At 41.8% G+C, this 26958-nt stretch overlaps 1 protein-coding gene across 3 annotated transcripts; it reads right to left on the reverse strand.

The window, feature by feature from the left end:
• Positions 1 to 205: 205 nt before the first annotated feature.
• On the reverse strand, positions 206 to 26958 carry LOC110494029 (protein disulfide isomerase Creld1). Of its 3 annotated transcripts, XR_005036999.1 has the most exons (7): positions 26782 to 26958; positions 4680 to 4907; positions 4366 to 4449; positions 3251 to 3346; positions 2723 to 2866; positions 526 to 825; positions 206 to 407 (listed from the first exon to the last, which is right to left on the reverse strand). XR_005036999.1 is itself a non-coding variant. In XM_021568704.2 (6 exons), exons 2-6 carry the CDS (start codon positions 4843 to 4845, stop codon positions 605 to 607), a joined length of 711 nt encoding a protein of 236 aa, XP_021424379.1. In that variant the 5' UTR covers positions 4846 to 4907; positions 26782 to 26958; the 3' UTR covers positions 206 to 604. The 3 variants fall into 3 exon arrangements, 2 of the variants coding, with proteins under 2 accessions (XP_021424379.1, XP_036805919.1); XM_021568704.2 differs by having other exon boundaries at positions 206 to 825; XM_036950024.1 differs by having other exon boundaries at positions 206 to 825; positions 4680 to 4869; positions 26782 to 26943.

Consider the following 26958-nt stretch of genomic DNA (forward strand, 5'->3'; position numbering starts at 1 on the left):
GGTCAGTCTATGTCATGGAAAGAGCAGGTGTTGATAACATTTTGAACACTCAGTGTACACACACACACACACACACACACACACACACACACACACACACACACACACACACACACACACACACACACACACACACACACACACACACACACACACACACACACACACACACACACACACACACACACACACACACACACACACATTTTATTTTAAATGTTTTATTTAACACTGTTTTATGTGATCAGATTTCCTTTCTATTATCTTTGTTGAAATTGACTGCATGATAGTCTTGAAGGCAAGTTGCACACAGCAATGTTAATTATTAAATCTTTTCAAATAACACTTTGTCTCAGGGATCATTATTTCTTTACAAATAACATGTAATAGTCTGTTTAGCCTGGGTGCCAGTCTGTTTCTACTCTCTTGACAACTCCTTATGTAATTGCCATGTTGACAAAATTTCATAAGGAGTTGGCAAGAGAGCATTAACAGACTGGCACCCAGGCCAGTGTCTGCTTGGTGTTAATGTCAATTATAAATGTCCTATATACATATACCCACCAACAGGTTATAGTAATAAGTCCTTGATAGCAGTGTAGTTCTAGCGTCCCTTCAGAAAGCTGTCCAGTACGCGGTCTCCCCTGTCTATGAGCCAGTATCCAGCCATGGCTGCCACTCCACCCATGAAGATGGAGGTGAAGACCATGTCTCCTTTAGCAGCCAGGGTGGCCAGAGCACAGAGCAGCACCCCAAAGAACATCTGCTGTAGAACCTCAACCTCTTCATCCTGGACGTCCTCAAACAGACCCTTCTCACCCACACCTGCAGGGAGAGAGGGAGAGAGACAGAGAGAGAGAGAGATAAATTAATTAATTTTCAACATTACTTTTCAATAGAAAGTTATTAACAAAAATAAACAAGATCCTGCAACGACTTAGAGGTAAAAACTACACTGATAAACATATATCACAGTTTACTTACTTACTTATAGAGTTGCCTGCTCCAGGTGATTTGTTTTTCAAATCATATGAGCAAAACATATTCCTGGAACACTAAGCCAGACAAGATTAAACATGCCTATTTCTATAATGAATATCAGTTTGAGGGGCTGCAATTATTAAATATTAAAGCACTAAACCTCTCACTGAAAATCTCGCTCATTCTAAAGCTTAACGTAAACCCAAACTTGTTCTTCAGTAGATTCAATAAGGATCATATCTTGTTCAAAATATTAATTTTTTGCCTTAATACAGCTACTTTTTATTTTATTTTTTATTTAACCTTCATTTAACTATTTGTCAGTTAAGAACAATTTCTTATTTACAATGCCTTGTTCAGGGGCAGAATGACAGATTTTTACCTTGTCAGCAAGGGGATTTGATCTACCAACCTTTCGGTTACTGGCCCAATGCTCTAGTCACTAGGCTACCTGCCACACTACTTCTCATTTTTGGTTAACTGAAAATTAAACCTTGTTCAAAGTACATTATAACAAATATTATAGTTAAACACAAATATACTCATTGATTTTAAAAAAATATTTATGAAAAAAAATATTAAAGAGGGTATTATATTTATGACATTATGAATAGGAATGGTAGAGTTGTGTCACACTTGCAGCTATTGGAAATATATGAGAAGGTTTGCTCAATCTAAAGTTACAACAAATGGATTGCAGCACTACAGCAGAAATGGAGGAGGAGAGTAGATGGGGGAGGAAGTAGGAAACTGGTCTGTTTGCCCTATGTTAAGGAACAAAACTGGTGAAAAACATTTGCAAAAATAGAAAAATATACCAGTTTCATTTGAGAACCAAAATGTTGACAGCTGTGCCATGCAGGTTGCAAAATAGCTGGGAAGAAATTTTTTGATGTACCGATTCCAGGGAACAAGGTTTATGAGCTGATATACAAAACGACGCAAGATTCAACACTTTGAGTTTTTCAATTTAAAGTACTGTACATAATTCTTGCTACGAACATACAACCATCTTAGCGCTGCAGGTTTTGCTGTTAAGAGACAGAATCATCAGACCATTTATTCTGGTATTGCCCACAGATAGCTTGTTCCTGGTTATAGATTAAGGAATGGCTGAAAAATCACAACATTCGTTTAAAATGAACCCTACAAATACAACTGTTGGGAGATTTGGAAAAACAGTCAATCAATCAACAGTATAATAATACTCTTAGCAAAAATATGTATCTTTAACCCCTTAGAGTCGATGTCTGTGCCCCCGGGAAATTTCATTATCAACAGGAAAGCACACATTTACCGGTATAAATACATTATTTTTGTTGATATTTTCATCTCTATAAACAAATTCATACTTTCTCATCTGTTGGTTGTCTAGCAATGATCAACAACCAATTTGACAAAGCTTGAAAAATTGTGAAAATAATAATGGGCAAAAGTTGCACAATCCAGATGTGGAACGCTCAAGCCAGGTGCACACATACTACACCCTACACCCTACAACCTACACCCTACACCCTACAACCTACAACCAGAGTACTTTGGGTGTTTCGGTGCGGCTTCTCTTCGGTGTTCAATGTATGTTTTATAATCTCTAAAATAATTAAATAAAATAAATACAGCTAGAAGGAGTGTGGGAAAGAGATGTGTGTGTGTGTGTGTGTGTGTGTGTGTGTGTGTGTGTTGGTGTGTGTGCGTGTGCACGTCAGTGCGTGGTGTGAGCATGTGTAGTTAGAACACTTACCACTGGGTAGCTTTTTCTGCACACAGACATTGTTTTTGCGTGTGAAGCCTTCAGCACAGTCACAGTGGAAAGAACCATCCAAATTGGTACAGATCTCATCCAGCCCTGAACACGCCAGAACCCGCTCACTGCATTCATCTATATCTGAGGGAGGGAGGGAGGGAGGGAAAGAGAGAGAGAGAGAGGGAGTGAGAGAGAGAGTGAGAGAGTGAGAGAGTGAGAGAGAGAGAGAGAGAGAGAGAGAGAGAGAGAGAGAGAGAGAGAGAGAGAGAGAGAGAGAGAGAGAGACAGAGAGAGAGAGAGAGAGAGAGAAAGAAAGAGAGACAGAGACAGAGACAGAGAGAGAGAGAGAGAGAGAGAGAGAGAGAGAGAGAGAGAGAGAGAGAGAGAGAGAGAGAGAGAGATAAATACTTCTGGACTAAGAATCAGACAGACTGACAAACATCCAGACAGAGAGACAGACAAACACACACACACTCATCCTTATACATACTTTACACATTCTCATACACAAAATAAGCCACTTACCTAAACACTTTGCTCCGGTTAGTCTGTAGCCAGCAGCACACTTCCTGCAGCGAGCTGGCCCAGCACCCATACAGCCTACACAGGCCTGGTCACAGCCTGTTGGAAGACCACAAACCATCTGCATGAACTCATAACACTCATACACAGCTCACATTTCACACTAATGGGAGAGGAGATTCTGTTTCAGAGATTATAATATAATTGTATTCAGCAAACTGAAGAAATCTTATGGATTCTGAATGAAATTGTATTGAACATAGAATTACACATTAAATTGAATAGGATCTCTGTGGTATTCAAGACAACTCTTATCTATACAATGAAGCTCTTGATAGTCTTATGACAAATTTTCACCTTTTTTAAAATTATATAATTTGGAAACAAAAAGTTTACTCAAGGGGACGTTAGGATTTGCCCCATAGAGTGTTTAAAATCAAATCAAATCAAATTGTATTAGTCACATGCGCCGAATACAACCTTACAGTGAAATGCTTACTTACGAGCCCCTAACCAACAATGCAGTTTCAAAAATAATACAGATAAGAATAAGAGACAAGAGATAAAAATAACAATTGCGAGACTATATACAGGATACAGGAGGGTACCGATACAGAGTCAATGTGCGGGGCCAACGGTTATTTGAGGTAGTATGTGCATGTAGGTAGAGTTACTAAAGTGATTATGCACAGATGACAACAGAGAGTAGCAGTGGTGTAAAGAGGGGGTGAGGGGGAGGAGGGGCACTGCACATTGTCTGGGTAGCCATTTGACTAGATGTTCAGGAGTCTTATGGCTTGGGAGTAGAAGCTGTTTAGAAGCCTCTTGGACCTAGACTTGGCGCTTCGGTACCACTTGCCGTGCGGTAGCAGAGAGAACAGTCTATGACTAGGGTGGCTGGAGTGTTTGACAATTTTTAGGGCCTTCCTCTGACACCGCCTGGTATAGAGGTCCTGGATGGCAGTAAGCTTGGCCCAGTGATTTACTAGCCCTTCGCACTACCCTCTGTAGTGCCTTGCAGTCGGAGGCCGACCAACTGCTCAGCCTCCGACCGACAGCCAATCAACTTCTGATTGGCTGTTGAAGAGGAAGAAGTGAGCTCTGGTAGCAGCACTGACCTTTGCACTGATAGTTGCCCTCTGTGTTGAAGCAGTAGGTGTTGGGGGGACACTGGCCCAGCTCTGTGCCACACTCATCTATGTCTGGAACACAACAGCAACAGATATTAATAGCAACACAACAGAACAGGTTTTGTACAAAGTACAGAACAGTAAGATTGTACATTGAAGCATTTTACATTATAAACACAAACACCAACATTTAGAAAGATATTAGATGTTTTATACATCTCTTAATTTATCTGAGACACAAACACACACACATGATATATCTCTCTCTCTCTACACACACACACACACACAGTCCCGCTTACCTACACACGTGTTGTCATGGAGGGTCCAGCCTGTTCTGCACTCCAGACACAGGTCATTCTGAGGCCCTGAGCATTCCTTACAGGAGTCCATACAGCCTCGGACCAGAACTACCTGGGACAGCACTGAGTACAGCCCTGCAGCAAGGAGGGGCCAGCCAGTCCTCATCACACCCTCCCTATCAAGCAGCCACTGAGACAGTATGAGAGAGTGGATTGGACCACCGAGTTCTATAGGAACCAGGGGACACAGACATGATAGTATACAGTTCTGTATTAGGTTGAACGCTTACTTTAATCATTTAGATAATTAAAGGGCAAGTCTGCAATTGATACATACATTTTTTTGACATTTAAATGAATTATGCATAGGTCTACCCATTGATTGTTGTAGAATAGGTAATTGCACCTTTTGGAGCCTTTTGAGTAGTGTAACTTGGTTTTATTTCACCTATTTGTAATATGATATCCATAAATCCCCTTGTGACAGGGGGGGATGGAAGCTTGTTGTCTGCAACAAGAAGGGGCAATTGAATGCAAGTTTCACCCCAAAAATGTAATTGTTAAAAAAATTCTAGCCTGTCTATCTATAGGTAACAGTGTTGACCTGCTCCACAACAAAACACTAGAAAATGGCCAAAAAGAGTATAACCTTCTCACTAGCTTTTACACTATAGTTTCACTATTAGATGTTCGTTGTTTCTTTAGAACATTTTTTTAATGAGAGTTCAGTTCGTCCAACAGGGTTGACCTTAAAATGAGGAACAGGTTCTTTTTTACCTTAAAATGAATCCCTAATCAACTGAAATAAATACAAATCCTCAGAAAATACTTTGTAAAAGCAACAAAATAACTACGGGTTAACAATTATGGTGAAAATGTGGATAAATGTTGTGGTTAAGCGGGTTAAAATCTTCCTAGAAGTCACAGAAGATCCACAAAAGGGACATGTGAAAATCAGAATTTTTGCACTTTTAGCAAGTCTTCATTCATTTCAAAAATGTATTTATTGAATTTTCCATGTGGTCTATATTAGTGACCCGCTTCAGGAAATAAGGCATTATGTCACAAGTCATGACTTCACAGGAGAGCTGTTTGAACGTGAATTGAAAAAAAAATCTAAATGCATTTTTTGGCAGAAATGTCTTCTCGAACATGTGAACTTTCATGTGCCTTAATATCAAACCTGTATGCCATCTGTAAATACAGATAAAATTGTTAGATTATGAGCCTAGTTGGTTTAGCCACAGAAAAAGGGAGCAACCTTCCCGCTAGCCATGATTGGCTGAGATAATGAGTGGGCTGGACATGCCGAGAAATTAGTTTGGATTGGTCTGCCATATAGCACGCATCTGTCTATTGGTGCTTGTCAGTATGGTATGTTAAACCCAGCTTTTTTTTCAAATGCATCGCATCGTAAAACTGCATAAACCTAATGTCAAGTGAAAGTGTACTGTTAGCAAGCTAATGTTATGTGTATGCTCTCCATTTTCTGGAGAAGTGAGTTTTGAAATCGGTGGAATTCGAGTATGATAGCTAAGGAGATGGAGAAAACACCAGTTTGGATTATGTCGTCAAACTAAGGGCAACTATGGATGGCATCAGACAGGAGATGCGTCCAACCGTGATGTATACTGGTAAGATAGCCTAGCTAGCTACATTTTCAGATATTGCACGTTTCTAATTTTGACAGCAAGTGGTTTCATTTCAAGTGTACTGTTAGCTAGCTAACACTAGCTGACTGGGTCGCTAGCTAACATTATGTGCATAATCTTATTCTTTGTATCTCAGACACATTTGCTTGACTAGTTATAGCCATAGAATCTGGTTGGTTAGCTACCTGCAGATTCATGCAGGGTTGTAACATCATGAGTTGTGATTATGGTCCATTGTTTAGCTAGCTACATGTCTTATTAACACAACACTCCACTCTAATTTTGACAAAGTATTTTCATTTCAAGTTAGTGTACTGTTAGCTAACTTGCTAACGTTAGCTGGCTGGCTGGATTCATTGTTTACCTCACTAGTTATCTAGTTATATTTCTCAACAAAAGACTCTCGTCTTAGTGTGCCAGAGCGCAGAATAACTGATAAAATTTTTTACACTCAACGCCCGTTAAATATGTTCGGTGTCAGTAAAAGTCGGCAACAAAGCGTAATTAAATTGTTGCCAGCAGCACAGTTACAGTCACTAACGCTTTGTATAACATGAAAACTGCCTAACGAGCTCTGCTAGGGGGAGTAAAATGGTCAGAAGGTGGTATTCTCTCATTATGTTTCTGGAAGTAGCTAGCCAATGTTAGCCAGTTAGCTTGGGTGCTTGTCTGTCATTGTGAGGTCAGAGCTTTCGGAACAACCCTCTTATTGGCCAGAGCTTCCAGTGTGCGCTCTGAATTTATGAACGGACAATCTGACAGCATAGTTAATGTCACCAACACCCTGGAAAACATAACAGCTTAACCAGCTCTGCTAGAACGAGTAATGTTCAATGAGCTGTTCTCTCTCTGTTAGATGTCTGGAAGTAGCTGGCAAGTTAGTACAGAATGCTTGGATCAACCCTTAAAGAGATAGGTGGGGCTAAGGCTTAGAGGGTGTGAACAAGGCTGAATGGTTACAGACCAGTGGTTCTTAACCTGGGTTCGATCGAACCCCAGGTGTTCGGTGAGTCATTCTCAGGGGTTCGGCGGAGGTCAAGACAGACATCCGACTCATAGGATTCGTGATGACACACCCCGCTTGGCCATCATTGGCTGCAGGTGATCATGCTACATCGCTTGGCCTATCTGTGCTGCAGGGAATTTGGTGCGCTCAGTAGTGGACTTGTGACTGTCGTGATGGTACGTCTTGGGATTTCTTTCTTAATATTTTAATCCCTTCATACTTACTATGTCTAGCAAAAAAAGAAAGTAGTCAGACGAATATGTTCAATATGGATTCACATGTATAACGGAACGTGATGGGAGTCAGCGTCCTAACTGCATGATTTGCAATGCCAAGTTGAGCAATTCTAGTCTAGCACCGGCAAAACTAAGAGAACACTTCCTTAAGCTGCATGGAGATGGAAAATACAAGAACACAACGCTCGCTGAATTCGATGAAAAGGCTACTCTGCCTGTACTCGGCTTTGTACCCATCAACAAACCAACGCTCACAGCATCGTACGAAGTTGCTTACCTGATCGCAAAGCAGGGCAAACCACACACCATTGGTGAAACACTCATAAAACCAGCTGTGTTGAAGATGGCGAATATCATGCTGGGAAAAGAGGCTGAATTTAAGTTATCCCAAATTCCTCTTTCAAATGACACCATAAGCGACAGAATAGAGGACATGAGCAAAGACATCTTGGCTCAAGTAGTTGCAGATCTGATTTCAAGCCCGGCAAAATGCAGCCTTCAACTCGACGAGACCACAGACGTTTCCAATCTAAGCCAGCGCACAAATACAGCAAGCTATGTGAAAGACGACGTGATAAAGGAAGATTTCTTTATTTTGTAAGCCTCTTACAACAACAACTAAGGCAGCCGATGTGAAGAAACTTGTGGATGACTTCTTCAAAGACAACAATCTTTTGTGGGATATGGTTTCTGCAGTTTGTTTGGACGGAGCTCCAGTCATGCTGGGAAAAAAGTCTGATTTTGGTGCGCTAGTGAAAGCCGATGCACCACACATCATTGTTACGCATTGTATTCTGCACAGGCATGCGTTGGCAACAAAAACCTTGCCTCCAAAACTGGCAGAAGTATTAAAAATTGTAGTGGAATGCGTGAACTATGTGCCAACTAGTGCTCTGAGGCACCGCATCTTCAGTGAGCTGTGTAAAGAAATGGGCTCTGAATTCGAGGGAATTCTGTACCATTCTAACGTTCGGTGGTTATCCCGGGGACAGGTGCTGAATCGTGTTTTTGCCGTGCGTGTGGAATTAGCCCTGTTTTTGCAAGAGCACCAACATTGTCATGCAGATTGCTTCAAAAATTCTGAGGTCATTCTCATTTTAGCGAACATGGCGGATATCTTCGCAGCTCTCAATCATCTGAATCAAAAGATGCAGGGTGGTGGAGTCAACATCATCGAAGCGGAGGAAAACTTGAAGGCTTTTCAAAAAAAAGCTACCGTTATGGAAACGACGAACAGAGAACGATAACTTCGCAAACTTTCCCCTGCTGGACGACTGTGTAAGTAAGATCGAAGATGTATCTGGAATCGGAGACATTTCTGTACCCGCGGAACTGAAGCAAGCAATTGCCATGCACTTAGATGAGCTTGCAAAGTCTCTCGACGGATACTTCCCTACAAGAGAGTCATATCCAGCATGGGTGAGACAGCCTTTCACGTTTAGTGTTGAGACAACAGATGTCAATGATGAATACCTCGATGAAATCATTGAAATTCAGCAGAGCCAGGTTCAACAGCAACTCTTCAGAACAACAACACTTTCAACATTTTGGTGTCAACAAATGGTAACGTACCCTGTTATTGCTAAGAAAGCTCTGGAGATTTTCATACCGTTTGTTACAACATATCTTTGCGAGCAATCCTTTTCGAGGATGCTGGACATAATAACGAAGAAAGGGAACAGACTTTGTTGCGAAAATGACATGAGTGGCACTTGCCAAGGTGAAGCCTCGCATTTCTGAACTGGTCTCTAAAAGGCAACAGCAGAAGTCACACTGATTTGCAGTAAATATTCATTATTATGTTTTTGTTTGAAAATCAAGTTTTGATGATTTTGTTCTTTGAACACAGTGATGTTGATGCACGGTTCATTTTGTGCACCAGTAAAATATATACCTATGTTTTGAATTTGAAAAAAAATCATATTTTATTTTTCCAATTAAGAAGGGTTCGGTGAATGCGCATATGAAACTGGTGGGGTTCAGTACCTCCAACAAGGTTAAGAACCACTGTTATAGACAAAGTAGGGCTCTCCAATGGTAGTACCAAAACATTGGTAAAACAAAGGCAATTTTATCAAAAGTGAGTTTACAAGTTGATCAACTTTCAAAGCAGAATTACTTTCCCATTGTTTCCTCAAATGCAGTGTATGAAATATAATTTTGTAGCGCGGTCTCTACTTTTATCCAATGTAAAATCAGAAATTCAAATGTTGCTACATAAGACAGAATCCAGGTGGTGAGTCACATTATTAAAGGGCACTTCATTTAATATAAAAGGCTTTTAAAACCAATCAATCAAAAGTATTTATAAAGCCCTTTTTACATCAGCAGATGTCACAAAGTGCTACACAAAAACCCAGCCTAATACCCCAAACAGCAAGTAATGCAGATGTAGAATCACAGTGTCAAGGAAAAACCTCCTAGAAAGGCAGGAACCTAGGAAGAAACCTAGAGAGGAACCAGACTCTGAGGGGTGTGGCCAGTCCTCTTCTGTCTGTGCCGGGTGGAGATAGTACATGGCCATTAAGGCCAGATTGTTCTTCAAGATGTTCAAACGTTCATAGATGACCAGCAGGGTCACTCAGAGGTTGAGACAGTAGGTGCGGAAGAGAGAGAGAGAGAGTCAGAAACAGAAGGTCCGGGACAAGGTACTGTAGCACGTCCGGTGAACAGGTCAGGGTTCCATAGCCAGTAGGTCCGATGAGTGTAATCTGAGTGTAATCTGGCCCAGGGGTGCGAAGGTGAACAGCAAGGCACTGGCTCAGCCGTGTTTAGCACTAACTGAAATGTATTTGGTGCTCTATCCGGGTAGCCGGAGAGTAGAGCATTGCAGTAGTCTAATCTAGAAGTGACAAAAGCATGGATTAGCTTTTATGTTAGTTTAGTTTGTGATTTTTGTTATGAAGATAGAAAAAAGCTGTCTTTGAAATATTCTTGATATTTTTGTCAAAAGAGAGATCAGGGTCCAGAGTAACGCTGAGGTCCTTCACAGTTTAATTTTAGATGACTATTCAACCATCAAGATTAATTGTCAGGTCCAACAGAATATCTCTTTGTTTCTTGGGACCTAGAACTACCATCTCTGTTTGTCCGAGTTTAAAAGTAAAATTTTGCCGCCATCTACTTCCTTATGTCTGAAACACAGGCTTCCGGGGTAGGCAATTTTGGGGCTTCACCATGTTTCATCGAAATGAACAGCTGTGTGTTATTCGCATAGCAATGAAAGTTGACATTGTGTTTCCGAATTACGTGTTGTGTCATTGGCTATGCAGGATTAAGTGATATGACATGCTATTCTATAAAATCCTTTCTCCGTAATTAATATTACCTGATTGAGCTAATCATGTACATGTAATTAACTAGAGAGCCGGGGCACCACAAAATAATATTTATAGAGCTGTTATCTTCCAAATAAACTCTTAAAGACCTAGTAATATTTTGCATCAATAGCAGTCAATATTAATCGCCACCTTAATTCAGTCTCATCTGAAAGTTGTAAATTCTTGGTTATCTTCACGAACCCTGGCTACAAGTTGAATCAGCAATACAAAATTGGGTTTAATTATTGATTTACTAAATGCCTAACTTATCACACAAAATTACATAAACACAGAATGAATCATACCTTGATTACAAATTGTGTCATAAAGAGAAACGTCCCTAGCGGGCAGAACAGATATGACAGCTGGTTACACACAAAAAAACAAACATTTAAATTGAACAACAAGTCCATGTGAATCTGATAACTACAATGTGCAGACTTTCCACTGTAGAGTTTATGTCATCCTATCATTGATGTCTCAGATGACAACCAAACTGACATCATAGTCATTAAGTACCACCACACATGTTCAATTGGTCGGATTACCAGAATATAGTTCATTTCCCCCCACCTTCTGAAGTTCCCAGAATCTCTATGTTAACCAAGGGATTTTCAAATGTCACATCATTTAGGGTAGAGAGAGGAAAAAGGGAGGAAGAGGTATTTATGACTGTCAGGCCAACGTCATGACAGACGTCACCAAGAGGTAGAATATATAGTGAAAACAATATTGGTCCAAAAACAGAACCTTCAGGGGCGTCGAAACTTACAATTGATTTGTCCGAGGACAAACCATCCACAGAGACATACTGATATCTTTTCAACAGATAAGATCCAAACGAGGCAAGAACTTGTCCATGTAGACCAATAAGTGTTTCCAATCTCTCCAAAATAATGTGGTGATCGATGGTGTCAACAGCAGCACTAAGGTTAGGAGCTCGAGCAAAGATGCAGACCACTGGTCTGACACCATTAAAAGGTCATTTACCACCTTCACGAGTGCAGTCTCAGTGCTCTGATGGGGTCTAATACCAGACTGAAGTGTTACGCATACATTATTTGTCTTCAGGAAGGCTGTGAGTTGCTGCGTAACAGCTTTTTCAAAAATGTTTGAGAGGAATGGGAAATGAAATATAGGCCGAAAGATTTGTACATTTGGTTTGACTTGTTCAAGAGAGGCTTTGTTACTGTCACTATTAGTGAGTTTGGTACATATCCGGTGGATAGGGAGACATTTATTAAAGGAAGTATCTCTTTCAGTGGTTTAGTTGTTATAGGGTCCAGAATGCAGCTTGAAAGTTTAGAGGCCATAACTATTTTCATAAATGTGTTTAGAGATAAAAAAATAAAACAAACTTTCGTGTCTCCATTGATCCTAGGTCCTGGCAGTTCTGTACACTCAGGACACCTGAGTTTTGGAGAAATACACAGATTCAAAGAGGAGTCCGAAATTTGCTTTCTAATGATTGTGATCTTTTCATCGAAGAAGTTCATAAATTCATCACTGCTGAAGTGAAAGGCATCCTCTCTTCTGGAATCCTGCTTATGATTTACAGTGCCTTGCGAAAGTATTCGGCCCCCTTGAACTTTGCGACCTTTTGCCACATTTCAGGCTTCAAACATAAAGATATAAAACTGTATTGTTTTGTGAAGAATCAACAACAAGTGGGACACAATCATGAAGTGGAACGACATTTATTGGATATTTCAAACTTTTTTAACAAATCAAAAACTGAAAAATTGGGCGTGCAAAATTATTCAGCCCCCTTAAGTTAATACTTTGTAGCGCCACCTTTTGCTGCGATTACAGCTGTAAGTCGCTTGGGGTATGTCTCTATCAGTTTTTCACATCGAGAGACTGACATTTTTGCCCATTCCTCCTTGCAAAACAGCTCGAGCTCAGTGAGGTTGGATGGAGAGCATTTGTGAACAGCAGTTTTCAGTTCTTTCCACGGATTCTCGATTGGATTCAGGTCTGGACTTTGACTTGGCCATTCTAACACCTGGATATGTTTATTTTTTAACCATTCCATTGTAGATTTTGCTTTATGTTTTGGATCATTGTCTTGTTGGAAGACAAATCTCCGTCCCAGTCTCAGGTCTTTTGCAGACTCCATCAGGTTTTCTTCCAGAATGGTCCTGTATTTGGCTCCATCCGTCTTCCCATCAATTTTAACCATCTTCCCTGTCCCTGCTGAAGAAAAGCAGGCCCAAACCATGATGCTGCCACCACCATGTTTGACAGTGGGGATGGTGTGTTCAGCTGTGTTGCTTTTACGCCAAACATAACATTTTGCATTGTTGCCAAAAAGTTCCATTTTGGTTTCATCTGACCAGAGCACCTTCTTCCACATGTTTGGTGTGTCTCCCAGGTGGCTTGTGGCAAACTTTAAACAACACTTTTTATGGATATCTTTAAGAAATGGCTTTCTTCTTGCCACTCTTCCATAAAAGCCAGATTTGTGCAATATACGACTGATTGTTGTCCTATGGACAGAGTCTCCCACCTCAGCTGTAGATCTCTGCAGTTCATCCAGAGTGATCATGGGCCTCTTGGCTGCATCTCTGATCAGTCTTCTCCTTGTATGAGCTGAAAGTTTAGAGGGACGGCCAGGTCTTGGTAGATTTGCAGTGGTCTGATACTCCTTCCATTTCAATATTATCGCTTGCACAGTGCTCCTTGGGATGTTTAAAGCTTGGGAAATCTTTTTGTATCCACATCCGGCTTTAAACTTCTTCACAACAGTATCTCGGACCTGCCTGGTGTGTTCCTTGTTCTTCATGATGCTCTCTGCGCTTTTAACGGACCTCTGAGACTATCACAGTGCAGGTGCATTTATACGGAGACTTAATTACACACAAGTGGATTGTATTTATCATCATTAGTCATTTAGGTCAACATTGGATCATTCAGAGATCCTCACTGAACTTCTGGAGAGAGTTTGCTGCACTGAAAGTAAAGGGGCTGAATAATTTTGCACACCCAATTTTTCAGTTTTTGATTTGTTAAAAAAGTTTGAAATATCCAGCAGTGAGGGCTCTTCAATATCGCATTGTACTGTCTTTCCATGCTAGACGGAAGACTTCCAGTTTGGTGGAGCACCATTTCCGTTCCAATTTTCTGGAAGAATGCTTCAGGGCTCGTGTATTTTCTGTAGACCAGGGATCAAATTTCTTGTGACAAATTATTTATGTTTTTAGGGATGCGACTGCATCTAGGGTATTAGATCCTCAGTTAGGTGGTTAACCGATTTTTGTACTTTGACATCCTTGGGTAGGTGGAGGGAGTCTGTAAGGGCATCTAGGAATCTTTTGGTTGTCTGAGAATTTATAGCACAGCTTTTGTTGATCCTTGGTTGGGGTCTGAGCAGATTATTTGTTGTGATTGCAAACGTAATAAGAGTGGGTCCGATAGTTCAGGATTATGAGGAAAAACATTTAGAGCCACAATATTTATTTCATGGGACAATACTAGATACAGGTTTTGACTGTGGCAATAAGTAGGTCCAGAGACATGTTGGACAAAACCTACTGAGTCGATGATGGCTCCGAAAGCCTTTTGGAGTGGGTCTCTGGACTTTTCCATGTGGATCTTAAAGTCACCAAAATGTTTTATATTATCTGCCATGACAACAGGGTCTGACAGGAATTCAGGGAACTCAGTGAGGAACACTGTATATGGCCCAGAAGGCCTCTAAACAGTAGCTATAAAAATTGATTGAGTAGGCTGCATATATTTCATGACTACAAGCTAAAAATACAAAAACGCAGTCATCTTTTTGGGGGGAAAATGGTAAATGTTCTGTCTTAAATGTTAGCAACACCTCCGCCTTTACGGGATACGCAGGGGATATGGTCACTAGTGTAACCAGGAGGCCTCATTTAAAACCTCTCTAGGGTATGTGGGACGCTAGCGTCCCATCTGGCCAACATCCAGTGAGATTGCAGAGCGCCAAATTCGATTACAGAAATGCTCATTATAAAAATTCAGAAAACAAAACAGATTTTACATAGGTTTAAAGATTAACTTCTTGTTAAACCAACCACAGTGTCATATTTATAAAATGCTTTTCGGCGAAAGCATACCTAGCCCAGAACATAGCCCAGTTGACAAATTATTACAAACAGTAACCAGCCAAGCAGAAGCATTACAAAACTCAGAAATAGAAATGAATCCCTTACCTTTGAGGATCTTCATATGGTGGCAATCAGAAGACATTCATTTACTCAATAAATGTTCCTTTTGTTCGATGAAGTCTCTTTATATCCAAAAACCTCCGTTTTGTTACCGCGTTTTCTTCAGTAATCCACAGGCTCAAACTCAGTCAAAACAATCAGACAAAAAAATCCAAAATGTATCTGTAAGGTTCATAGAAACATGTCAAACGATGTTTATATTCAATCCTCAGGTTGTTTTTTAGCCTAAATGATCTATAATATTTCAGCCGAACAATAATGTCATCAATATAAAAGGTAAACAAGAAATGCACATGCGCCTGAAAAAACTTGTCACGTTAGGGTCCACTCGTTCAGACTGGTCTTACTCCCTCATTTATAAGAATACAAGCCTGAAACGATTTCTAAAGACTGTAGTCTAGTGGAAGGCATAGGACATCTATGGACATCTAGTGGAAGGCATAGGAACTGCAAATGGAGTCCTACATCAATGGATACTGTAATGGCATTGAATAGAAAACTACTAAACAAAACAAAAAACAACTTCCTGAATCGATTTTTCTCAGATTTTCGCCTGCTAAATCAGTTCTGCTATACTCAGAGACATTATTTTAACATTTTTGGAAACTTTAGAGTGTTTTCTATCCAGATCTACCAGTTATATGCATATCATATCTTCTGGGCCCGAGTAGCAGGCCGTTTAATTTGGGCATGCTTTTCATCAAAAATTCCGAATGCTGCCCCCTACCCTAGAGAGGTTAACACAGTAAATTCATCAGATTTGAGCCATGTTTCAGTCAGGCCAATCACATCAAGATTATGATCAGTGATTAGTTCATTGACTTTAACTGCCTTGGAAGTGAGGGATCTAACATTAATTAGTCCTATTTTGAGATGTGAGAGATCACAATCACTTTCAATAATGACAGGAATGGAGGAGGTCTTTATTCCAGTGAGATTGCTAAGGAGAACACCGCCATGTTTAGTTTTGCTCAACCTTGGTCGAGGCACAGAAACGGTTTCAATGGGGATAGATGAGCTGACTAAACTGACTGTTCTAGTGGCAGACACCACTAACCTGGCATCCTATCTCATTGTGAAGCTAGAGGAGTTTGAGCCCTGTCTATGTTGATAGATATAAGAATTTGTTCTTAACTGACTTGCCTAGTTAAATAAAGTTTATTTTTATTTTTTAGATATATAAAATGAGAACACCCCTCCAGCTAAAATGGAGTCCGTCACTTCTCAGCAGGCCAGGCTTGGTCCTGTTTTTGTATGAGTCTCAGGAAGAGGGCCAATTATCCACAAATTCTATATTTTGGGAGGGGCAGAATACATTTTGAGACTGCTGTAGAGCTCGTCACCCCCCTTAACTGGGAGGAGGCCAGAGACAATTACTTGAAGCTGACATCTTTTTTTATCAAATTTAAACGCTGAAGCTATGTTGCGCATGGTGACTTCTGACTGTTTCAATCAAATCAAATCAAATCAAAATCTAATTTATTTGTCACATACACATAGTTAGCAGATGTTAATGCGAGTGTAGCGAAATGCTAGTGCTTCTAGTTCCGACAATGCAGTGATAACCAACGAGTAATCTAACCTAACAATTCCACAACTACTACCTTATACACACGTGTAAAGGGATAAAGAATATGTACATAAGGATATATGAATGAGTGATGGTACAGAACGGCATAGGCAAGATGCAGTAGATGGTATCGAGTTCAGTATATACATATGAGATGAGTAATGTAGGGTATGTAAACAAAGTGGCATAGTTTAAAGTGGCTAGTGATACATGTTTTACATAAAGATGCAGTAGATGATATAGAGTACAGTATATACATATACATATGAGATGAGTAATGTAGGGTATGTAAACGTTATATTAAGTAGCATTGTTTAAAGTGGCTAGTGATATTTTCCATCAATTTCCATCAATTCCCATTATTAAAGTGGCTGGAGTTGAGTCAGTATGTTGGCAGCAGCCACTCAATGTTAGTGGTGGCTGTTTCAGAGTCTGATGGCCTTAAGATAGAAGCTGTTTTTCAGTCTCTCGGTTCCTGCTTTGATGCACCTGTACTGACCTCGCCTTCTGGATGGTAGCGGGGTGAACAGGCAGTGGCTCGGGTGGTTGTTGTCCTTAATGATCTTTATGGCCTTCCTGTGACATCGGGTGGTGTAGGTGTCCTGAGTGCTTTTGGTGACAAGTCGGATTTCTTCAGTCTTCTTCAGCTGCGCCTTCTTCACAACGCTGTCTGTGTGGGTGGACCAATTCAGTTTGTCTGTGATGTGTACGCCGAGGAACTTAAAACTTTCTACCGTCTCCACTACTGTTCCATCGATGTGGATAGGGGGGTGTTCCCTCTGCTGTTTCCTGAAGTCCACAATCATCTCCTTAGTTTTGTTGACGTTGAGTGTGAGGTTATTTTCCTGACACCACACTCCGAGGGCCCTCACCTCCTCCCTGTAGGCCGTCTCATCGTTGTTGGTAATCAAGCTTACCACTGTAGTCCGCAAACTTGATGATTGGGTTGGAGACATGCATGGCCACGCAGTCGTGGGTGAACAGGGAGTACAGGAGAGGGCTCAGAACGCACCCTTGTGGGGCCCCAGTGTTGAGGATCTCGGGGTGGAAATGTTGTTACCCTCCCTCACCACCTGGGGGCGGCCCGTCAGGAAGTCCAGTACCCAGTTGCACAGGGCTGGGTCGAGACCCAGGGTCTCGAGCTTGATGACGAGTTTGGAGGATACTATAGTGTTAAATGCTGAGCTGTAGTCGATGAACAGCATTCTCACATAGGTATTCCTCTTGTCCAGATGGGTTAAGGCAGTATGCAGTGTGGTTGAGATTGCATCGTCTGTGAACCTATTTGGGCAGTAAGCAAATTGGAGTGGGTCTAGGGTGTCAGGTAGGGTGGAGGTGATATGGTCCTTGACTAGTCTCTCAAAGCACTTCATGATGACGGAAGTGAGTGCTACGGGGCGGTAGTCGTTTAGCTCAGTTACCTTAGCTTTCTTGGGAACAGGGACAATGGTGGCCCTCTTGAAGCATGTGTGAACAGCAGACTGGGATAGGGATTGATTGAATATGTCTGTAAACACACCAGCCAGCTGGTCTGCGCATGCTCTGAGGACGCGGCTGGGGATGCCGTCTGGGCCTGCAGCCTTGCGAGGGTTAACACATTTAAATGTTTTACTCACGTCGGCTGCAGTGAAGGGAGTCCACATGTTTTGGTTGCGGGCCGTGTCAGTGGCACTGTATTGTCCTCAAAGCGGGCAAAAAAGTTATTTAGTCTGCCTGGGAGCAAGACATCCTGGTCTGTGACGGGGCTGGTTTTCTTTTTGTAATCCTAACATCGTTGGTGCCGACGTGGATAACAATATCCCCATACTCTCTACACTCGCCAGTTTTAGCCTTAGCCAGCACCATCTTCAGATTAGCCTTAACGTCGGTAGCCCTGCCCCCTGGTAAACAGTGTGTGATTTCTGGATGACTTTTTAAAGTCTAATATTGCGGGAAATGGAGTCGCCAATGACTAGGGTTTTCCATTTGTCAGAGCTAATGGTGGGAGGCTTTGGCGGTTGAAAGTTTATGTTGGCTGAGCATGCCGACAGCATTTCTTTCAAGAAGCCTTGAGAAAATTGTCCGTCTGCGGGGACTGTGCGGGGGGGATTTAAAGTAATATCTCTACTTTTTCAGATAACAAGCTGTTTCATCCTTTCCTACACTTAAATTACCCTTGCCTAACGATTGCATTTGAAGCTGGGCTTTCAACACAGCTATCCTCACCATAAGGCGATAGTTCTCCTGTATATTATGAGTACATGGACTGCAATTAGATGGCGTAGTGTTAATGTTACTACTTAGCTTTTTCGGCTGGTGTAGGTCCTGTAGAACCATGTCCAGATAAAGCATCCGGTGTGAAATAGTTGAATTAAAAACGTTGAGCAAGGGAAAAACTAAGTGTACATAAATGTGTTAAATGCAAATTTAAATTAAATCTGAAAAGTAGCCAAGTAGCATCAAACAGCACAGCAGCACGGAGACAAGTCCGGAACTTGTGACACAATTTCTACTTAAAATATCAAAGGGAAACAAAAAGGCACTCATTTCATGGAACGACTCCTAATTTTAATGCCTCATGAGTTCAAGACTCTATTCAATCTTAATCACTGAAGCATTAGAGATTGTGCGATAGAAACGTAAAGTTGATTTCTGATTGAGCCTCTGCTGCAGAGGATAAGTTAATTAGTTACCAGCCTCAAAAATTGCAACCCAAATTAATGTTTCGCAGATTTCAAGTTACAGACACATCTCAACATCAATGGTTCAGAGGAGACTGTGTGAATCAGGCCTTCATGGTCGAATTGATGCAAAGAGACCACTAAGAAAGGACACCAATAATAAGAAGAGACTTGCTTGCGCCAAGAAACACGAGCAACGGACATATGACCGGTGGACATTGTCCTTTCGTCTGGAGTCCAAATTGGAGATTTCAGGTTCCAACCGATGTGTCTTTGTGAGACGCGGTGTGGGTGAACGGATGATCTCCGCATGTGTGGTTCCCACCGTAAAGCATGGAGGAGGAGGTGTTATGGTGAGGGGGTGCTTTGCTGGTGACACTGTCTGTGATTTATTTAGAATTCAAGGCACACTTAACCGGAATGGCAACCACAGCGTTATGCAGCAATATGTCATCCCAGCTGGTTTAGGCTTAGTGGGACTATCATTTGTTTTTCAACAGGACAATGACTCAAAACAGTGTGCAAAGCTGTTATCAAGGCAAAGGGTGGCTACTTTGAAGAATCTCAAATATAAAATATATTTTGATTTGTTTAACACTTTTTTTGAACATTTTTGGTTAATACATGATTCCATGTGTTATTTCATAGTTGTGATGTCTTCACTATTATTCTACAATGTAGAAAAAGTAAAAATAAAGAAAAACCCTTGAATGAGTAGGTTTTTCTAAAACTTTGGACCGTTAGTGTGTGTCTATGAATTTCAAATCAAAATCAAATCAAATTGTATTTGTCACATGCGAAACGCTTACTTACAAATGCTTAACCCACAATGCTTTGAGAAGTTTTAAGAAATATAAGTGTTGAGTAAAAAATAGACGTGAAAAAAGATAAGTAACAAATAATTAAACATCAGCAGTAGAATAACAATAGCGAGATTAGATACAGGGGGTACCGGTACCGAGTCAATGTGAGGGGCACCTGTTAGTCGAGGTAATGGAGGTAATATGTACATGTAGGTACGGTTAAGGTGACTATGCATAGATAATAAACAGAGAGTAGCAGCAGAGTAAAAGAGGGGTCTGTGAGGCCCTTTGATGAGCTGTTCAGGAGTCTTATGGCTTTGGCGTAGAAGCTGTTAAGAAGCCTTTTGAACCTAAACATGGCTCTCCAGTACCGCTTGCCGTGCGGTAGCAGAGAGAACAGTTTATGACTATGGTGGCTGGAATCTTTGACAATTTTTAGGGCCTTCCTTTGACACAGCCTTGTATCAAGGTCCTGGATGGCAGGAAGCTTGGCCCTAGTGATGTACTGGGCCGTATGCACTACCCTCTGTAGTGCCTTGCGGTCGGAGGCTGAGCAGTTGCCATACCAGGCAGTGATGCAACTAGTCAGGATACTGTAGAACCTTTTGAGGATCTGAGGACCCATGACATACAGTGGGGAGAACATGTATTTGATACACTGCCGATTTTGCAGGTTTTCCTACTTACAAAGCATGTAGAGGTCTGTAATTTTTTATCATATGTACACTTCAACTGTGAGAGACGGAATCTAAAACAAAAATCCAGAAAATCACATTGTATGATTTTTAAGCAATTAATTTGCATTTTATTGCATGACATAAGTATTTGATCACCTACCAACCAGTAAGAATTCCGGCTCTCACAGACCTGTTAGTTTTTCTTTAAGAAACCCTCCTGTTCTCCACTCATTACCTGTATTAACTGCACCTGTTTGAACTCGTTACCTGTATAAAAGACACCTGTCCACACAACCTCCAACCTCTCCACAATGGCCAAGACCAGAGAGGGTGTAATCAGGGATAAAATTGTAGACCTGCACAAGGCTGGGATGGGCTACAGGACAATAGGCCAGCAGCTTGGTGAGAAGGCAACAACTGTTGGCGCAATTATTAGAAAATGGAAGAAGTTCAAGATGACGGTCAATCCCCCATGGTCTGGGGCTCCATGCAAGTTCTCACCTCATGGGGCATCAATGATCATGAGGAAGGTGAGGGATCAGCCCAGAACTACATGGCAGGACCTGGTCAATGACCTGAAGAGAGCTGGGACCACAGTCTCAAAGAAAACCATTAGTAACACACTACGCCATCAAGGTCCCATTGCTCAAGCCAGCGCATGTCGAGGCCCATCTGAAGTTTGCCAATGACCATCTGGATGATCCAGAGGAGGAATGGGAGAAGGTGGTTTGATGAGACAAAAATAGAGCTTTTTGGTCTAAACTCCACTCGCCGTGTTTGGAGGAAAAAGAAGGATGAGTACAAACCCAAGAACACTATCCCAAACGGGAAGCATGGAGGTGGAAACATCCTTCTTTGGGGATGCTTTTCTGCAAAGGGGACAGGACGACTGCACCGTATTGAGGGGAGGATTGATGGGGCCATGTATCGCGAGATCTTGGCCAGCAACCTCCTTCCCTCAGTAAGAGCATTGAAGATGGGTCGTGGCTGGGTCTTCCAGCATGACAACGACCTGAAACACACAGCCAGAGCAACTAAGGAGTGGCTCCGTAAGAAGCATCTCAAGGTCCTGGAGTGGCCTAGCCAGTCTCCAGACCTGAACCCAATAGAAAATCTTTGGAGGGAGCTGAAAGTCTGTATTGCCCAGTGACAGCCCCGAAACCTGAAGGTTCTGGAGAAGGTCTGCATGGAGGAGTGGGCCAAAATCCCTGCTGCAGTGTGTGCAAACCTGGTCAAGAACTACAGGAAACGTATGATCTCTGTAATTGCAAACAAAGGTTTCTGTACCAAATATTAAGGTATGCTTTTCTGATGTATCAAATACTTATGTCATGCAATAAAATGCAAATTAATTACTTAAAAATTCAGTCTCCTGAGGGGGAATAGATGTTTTTGTGCCCTCTTCACATTTGTCTTGGGGTCTTTGGACCAAGATAGTTTGTTGGTGATGTGGACACCAAGGAACTTGAAGCTCTCAACCTGCTCCATTACAGCCTCGTTGATGAGAATGGGGGCGTGCTCAGTCCTCCTTTTCCTGTTGTCCACAATCATCTCCTTTGTCTTGATCACGTTGAGGGAGAGGTTGTTGTCCTGGCACCACATTGCCAGGTCTCTGATCTCCTTCCTACAGGCTGTCTCATCGTTGTCGGTGATCAGGCCTACCACTGTTGTGTCTTTGGCAAACTTGATGATGGTGTTGGAGTGGTGCTTGGCCATGCAGTCATGAGTAAAAAGGGAGTACAGGAGGGGACTGAGCACACACCCCTCAGGGGCCCTCGTGTTGAGGATCAGAGTGGCGAATGTGTTGTTACCTACCCTTACCACCTGGGGGCGGCCCGTCAAGTCCAGGATCCAGTTGCAGAGGGAGGTGTTTAGTCCCAGGGACCTTAGCTTAGTGATGAGCTTTGAGGATACTATGGTGTTGAATGTTGAGCTGTAGTCAATGAATAACATTCTCACATAGGTTTTCCTTTTGTCCAGATAGGAAAGACAGTGTTGATTGCAATATAGCTTGCATCATCTGTGGAGCTGTTGGGGCAGTATGCAAATTGGAGTGGGTCTACGGTTTCTGGGATAATGGTGTTGATGTGAGCCATGACCAGCCTTTCAAAGCACTTCATGGCTACAGACATGAGTGCTACTGGTCGGTAGTCATTTAGGCAGGTTACCTTAGCGTTCTTGGGCACAGGGACTATGGTGGTCTGCTTGAAACATGTTGGTATTACAGACTCAGTCAGCAACAGGTTGAACAAGTTAGTGAAGACACTTGCCAGTTGGTCAGCGCGTGCTCAGAGTACACATCCTGGTAATCCATCTGGCCCTGCGGCCTTGTGAATGTTGACCTGTTTAAAGGTCTTACTCACATCGGCTAGGGAGAGCGTGATCACCCAGTCATATGAAACAACTGATGCTCTAATGCATGTTTCAGTGTTACTTGCCTCAAAGCGAGCATAGACGTAATTTAGCTTGTTTGGTAGGCTCGTGTCAATGGGCAGCTCGTGGCTGTGCTTCGCTTTGTAGTCTGTAATAGTTTGCAAGCCCTGCCACATCGCGATGAGCGTTGGAGTCGGTGTAGTATGATTCAATCTTAGTCCTGTATTGACGCTTTGCCTGTTTGATTGTTCGTCGGAGGGCATAGCGGGATTTCTTATAAGCTTCCGGGTTAGAGTCCCGCTCCTTGAAAGCGGCACCTCTACCCTTTATTCCAGTGAGTATGTTGTCTGTAATCCATGGCTACTGGTTGGGGTATGTACATACGAATTTGAGAGTGGTTACATTTTTTACTGCAGATTTCCCCTCTAAAGTGGAGTTATTGCTTTTTTAATTTGAATTAATTTGATGTTACTGTAGATCAGGGTTGGGTAGGTTACTTTCTAAATGTAATCCATTACAGTTACTAGTTACCTCTCCAAAATGATAATTAGTAACATAATCTGATTACTTTCCCCTTCAGAGGCATTAGAAGAATACAAGAAGCATCCATCAAATGCACCTGGTGTGTCATAGTGGTCTTTGACTTGTGGTCAGACTTGTTCAGGTGGAACAAACTTAGGGCCCGATTCAATCAGATCTTCTTTAGCCGACATCCACATAGCTGATGTTTTGACGGTGTCAGAGGTGGAACTGCGTTAGAGCTCCTGGAATTTTACCTAAAGCAGACATTGTCATTGGCTGCTAGTAACTGAAAGGTCGCTGGTTTGAATTCCTGAGCTGGCAAGGTGGAAAAATCCTCCGTTCTGCCCTTGAGCAATGAAGTTAACACCCCAACAACACCTGCTCCCCAGGCACCGATGACATGGACATCGATTAAGGCACTTTCTCGTTCTGAATGTCTATCAAGTGGGAGGGCTGTGGCTTCGTGATGATCCCCTCTAAAGTGGAGTTATTGCTTTTTTAATTTGAATTAATTTGATGTTACTGTAGATCAGGGTTGGGTAGGTTACTTTCTAAATGTAATCCATTACAGTTACTAGTTACCTCTCCAAAATGATAATTAGTAACATAATCTGATTACTTTCCCCTTCAGAGGCATTAGAAGAATACAAGAAGCATCCATCAAATGCACCTGGTGTGTCATAGTGGTCTTTGACTTGTGGTCAGACTTGTTCAGGTGGAACAAACTTAGGGCCCGATTCAATCAGATCTTCTTTAGCCGACATCCACATAGCTGATGTTTTGACGGTGTCAGAGGTGGAACTGCGTTAGAGCTCCTGGAATTTTACCTAAAGCAGACATTGTCATTGGCTGCTAGTAACTGAAAGGTCGCTGGTTTGAATTCCTGAGCTGGCAAGGTGGAAAAATCCTCCGTTCTGCCCTTGAGCAATGAAGTTAACACCCCAACAACACCTGCTCCCCAGGCACCGATGACATGGACATCGATTAAGGCACTTTCTCGTTCTGAATGTCTATCAAGTGGGAGGGCTGTGGCTTCGTGATGATCCCCTCTAAAGTGGAGTTATTGCTTTTTTAATTTGAATTAATTTGATGTTACTGTAGATCAGGGTTGGGTAGGTTACTTTCTAAATGTAATCCATTACAGTTACTAGTTACCTCTCCAAAATGATAATTAGTAACATAATCTGATTACTTTCCCCTTCAGAGGCATTAGAAGAATACAAGAAGCATCCATCAAATGCACCTGGTGTGTCATAGTGGTCTTTGACTTGTGGTCAGACTTGTTCAGGTGGAACAAACTTAGGGCCCGATTCAATCAGATCTTCTTTAGCCGACATCCACATAGCTGATGTTTTGACGGTGTCAGAGGTGGAACTGCGTTAGAGCTCCTGGAATTTTACCTAAAGCAGACATTGTCATTGGCTGCTAGTAACTGAAAGGTCGCTGGTTTGAATTCCTGAGCTGGCAAGGTGGAAAAATCCTCCGTTCTGCCCTTGAGCAATGAAGTTAACACCCCAACAACACCTGCTCCCCAGGCACCGATGACATGGACATCGATTAAGGCACTTTCTCGTTCTGAATGTCTATCAAGTGGGAGGGCTGTGGCTTCGTGATGATCACAAGAGCAGTTGATCACCGATTTGATAGCTCCAACTCAGAGCACTGCACAGGCATGAATTTAAAGCCCGAGCCCTAACCATGCCCCCAAAGCTCAGGCTGGCCCTCCCCGAAACCCAAAATAACTGCCTCCTTAGTAAATCTATTAGCTGCTTCTCTCTGTCTGTCACTCGCTCCTTGCGCGCAGCTTGATCTGTTTATTGTGGCTCTGAAACTGAGTAACCGTGGTAATTGCTCTTCTTGGGTTGCTCTGCTCAATGAAAAGACAGAGAGAGTAGTTAGCTGTTAGCTACTTTTCATCGCTCTAAACTCTGACAAAACTCAAGGAACATGATTATTTTCTGTAAAATAATCTCTCCTGTTTTATATTTGATGAGATTGGAGCACATCTGACACAATGTTATGATATTACCCAGATGTGACTGTACTGTGCAGCAAAGCACGAGCAAATGGCTCAGCTTAAACATTTTTGTGATCAATTTAGTGATACCTGAGGCCTGCCCATACTTTAGTTATTGATGGAAAAACAGGCCCTACCCCGCCCTAACCCGATGTATAATGTCAGGGCCCGTCGGGCTCGGATCATGTAGCCGAGCTCTATTCTACCTCCGATACTGCCAAAACGTCAGCGATGCGGTTGTCGGTTATTGCCCTTAAACACTTCAACTGATTGAATCTAGGCCTTAAAGGGGCAATCTGCAGTTGCTACATCCATTTTTGGACTTGTGAGTTAATGATATGTACCAATTGATTATTGAAGAATATATCTTGTAAATGCCTCATGAACTAAGTTCAACTGTCGTACTCCATAAGAACCCAAAATATTGAATTGTTTTACTCCAATGCTTGTCAGTAAAAGTAAATGTAAACAAACACTGTATGGCCTAAAAACAAAACTATAATTTTGATATCATGGATGGTCAGCCTTTGCATTAATTTATTTGTATTTATTTTTCTTATTTTACCAGGTAAAATTTACAGCAACGACCTACGTAATAATTACAGGGGAGAGAAGGAGGATGAATGAGCCAATTGGAATGAGTAAATTCATAGCTCTGTCTATAAAATTGAGAGTGGTTACATTTCTCCAGCACCATCCCTCAGCTTTTTACCAAAACAGGCACAGGGAGTTCAGTTTGTTATTGTTTCGACTGCTGATTGGCACTTTAACCTTGCACCTTTTTTCAATGCTGAATTGAATGTAATTGAGAATACTGAAAGTGTTATAATTTTGTTCAGCAAACATCCTTTCTGAATTTAAAAGTATCTAAGAAGAAATCATGTAGTTTTTCCAAATGTAATCAGTTACTCCCCAACCCTGCTCTAGAAAGTATCATGAGTGTTATTGTCAGTAACCACAAACAACTAAGGAAAAAAGCTCCATGCAATTCTGTGCAACTTGACAACACTGTAGAACACATGGACTATTTTTTGTAAATTACCTTGAAAAGTTCACACTATATTTACCTCTAAGTTTTTCGACGCTGAGCGTGAACAGCAAACGGTTTTGTCCGAAGGCACCCTTCAAATGAATGACTGAACTGTGCAAGTCTGTGTGGGACCGCTGTCTTTCTACTCTGTTGAGTTCAGCTGTCGTCGTTCTTGTTGCTCATCGGATCTGGTTTGCGTTCAGACAGGCTAGCC

This window comes from Oncorhynchus mykiss, chromosome 17, assembly GCF_013265735.2.
Source record: "Oncorhynchus mykiss isolate Arlee chromosome 17, USDA_OmykA_1.1, whole genome shotgun sequence".
NCBI lineage: Eukaryota > Metazoa > Chordata > Actinopteri > Salmoniformes > Salmonidae > Oncorhynchus > Oncorhynchus mykiss.

What these genes read in the sequence shown, in the direction of transcription:
- LOC110494029 (XM_021568704.2), bottom strand. Translation starts at nt 4,845, where the DNA reads ATGAGGACTGGCTGGCCCCTCCTTGCTGCAGGGCTGTACTCAGTGCTG. An exon ending in CCATGACAACACGTGTGTAG is followed by an intron (nt 4,450 to 4,679) that starts GTAAGCGGGACT and finishes GTTGTGTTCCAG; the next exon opens with ACATAGATGAGTGTGGCACA. An exon ending in GGGCAACTATCAGTGCAAAG is followed by an intron (nt 3,347 to 4,365) that starts GTCAGTGCTGCT and finishes GTCTTCCAACAG; the next exon opens with GCTGTGACCAGGCCTGTGTA.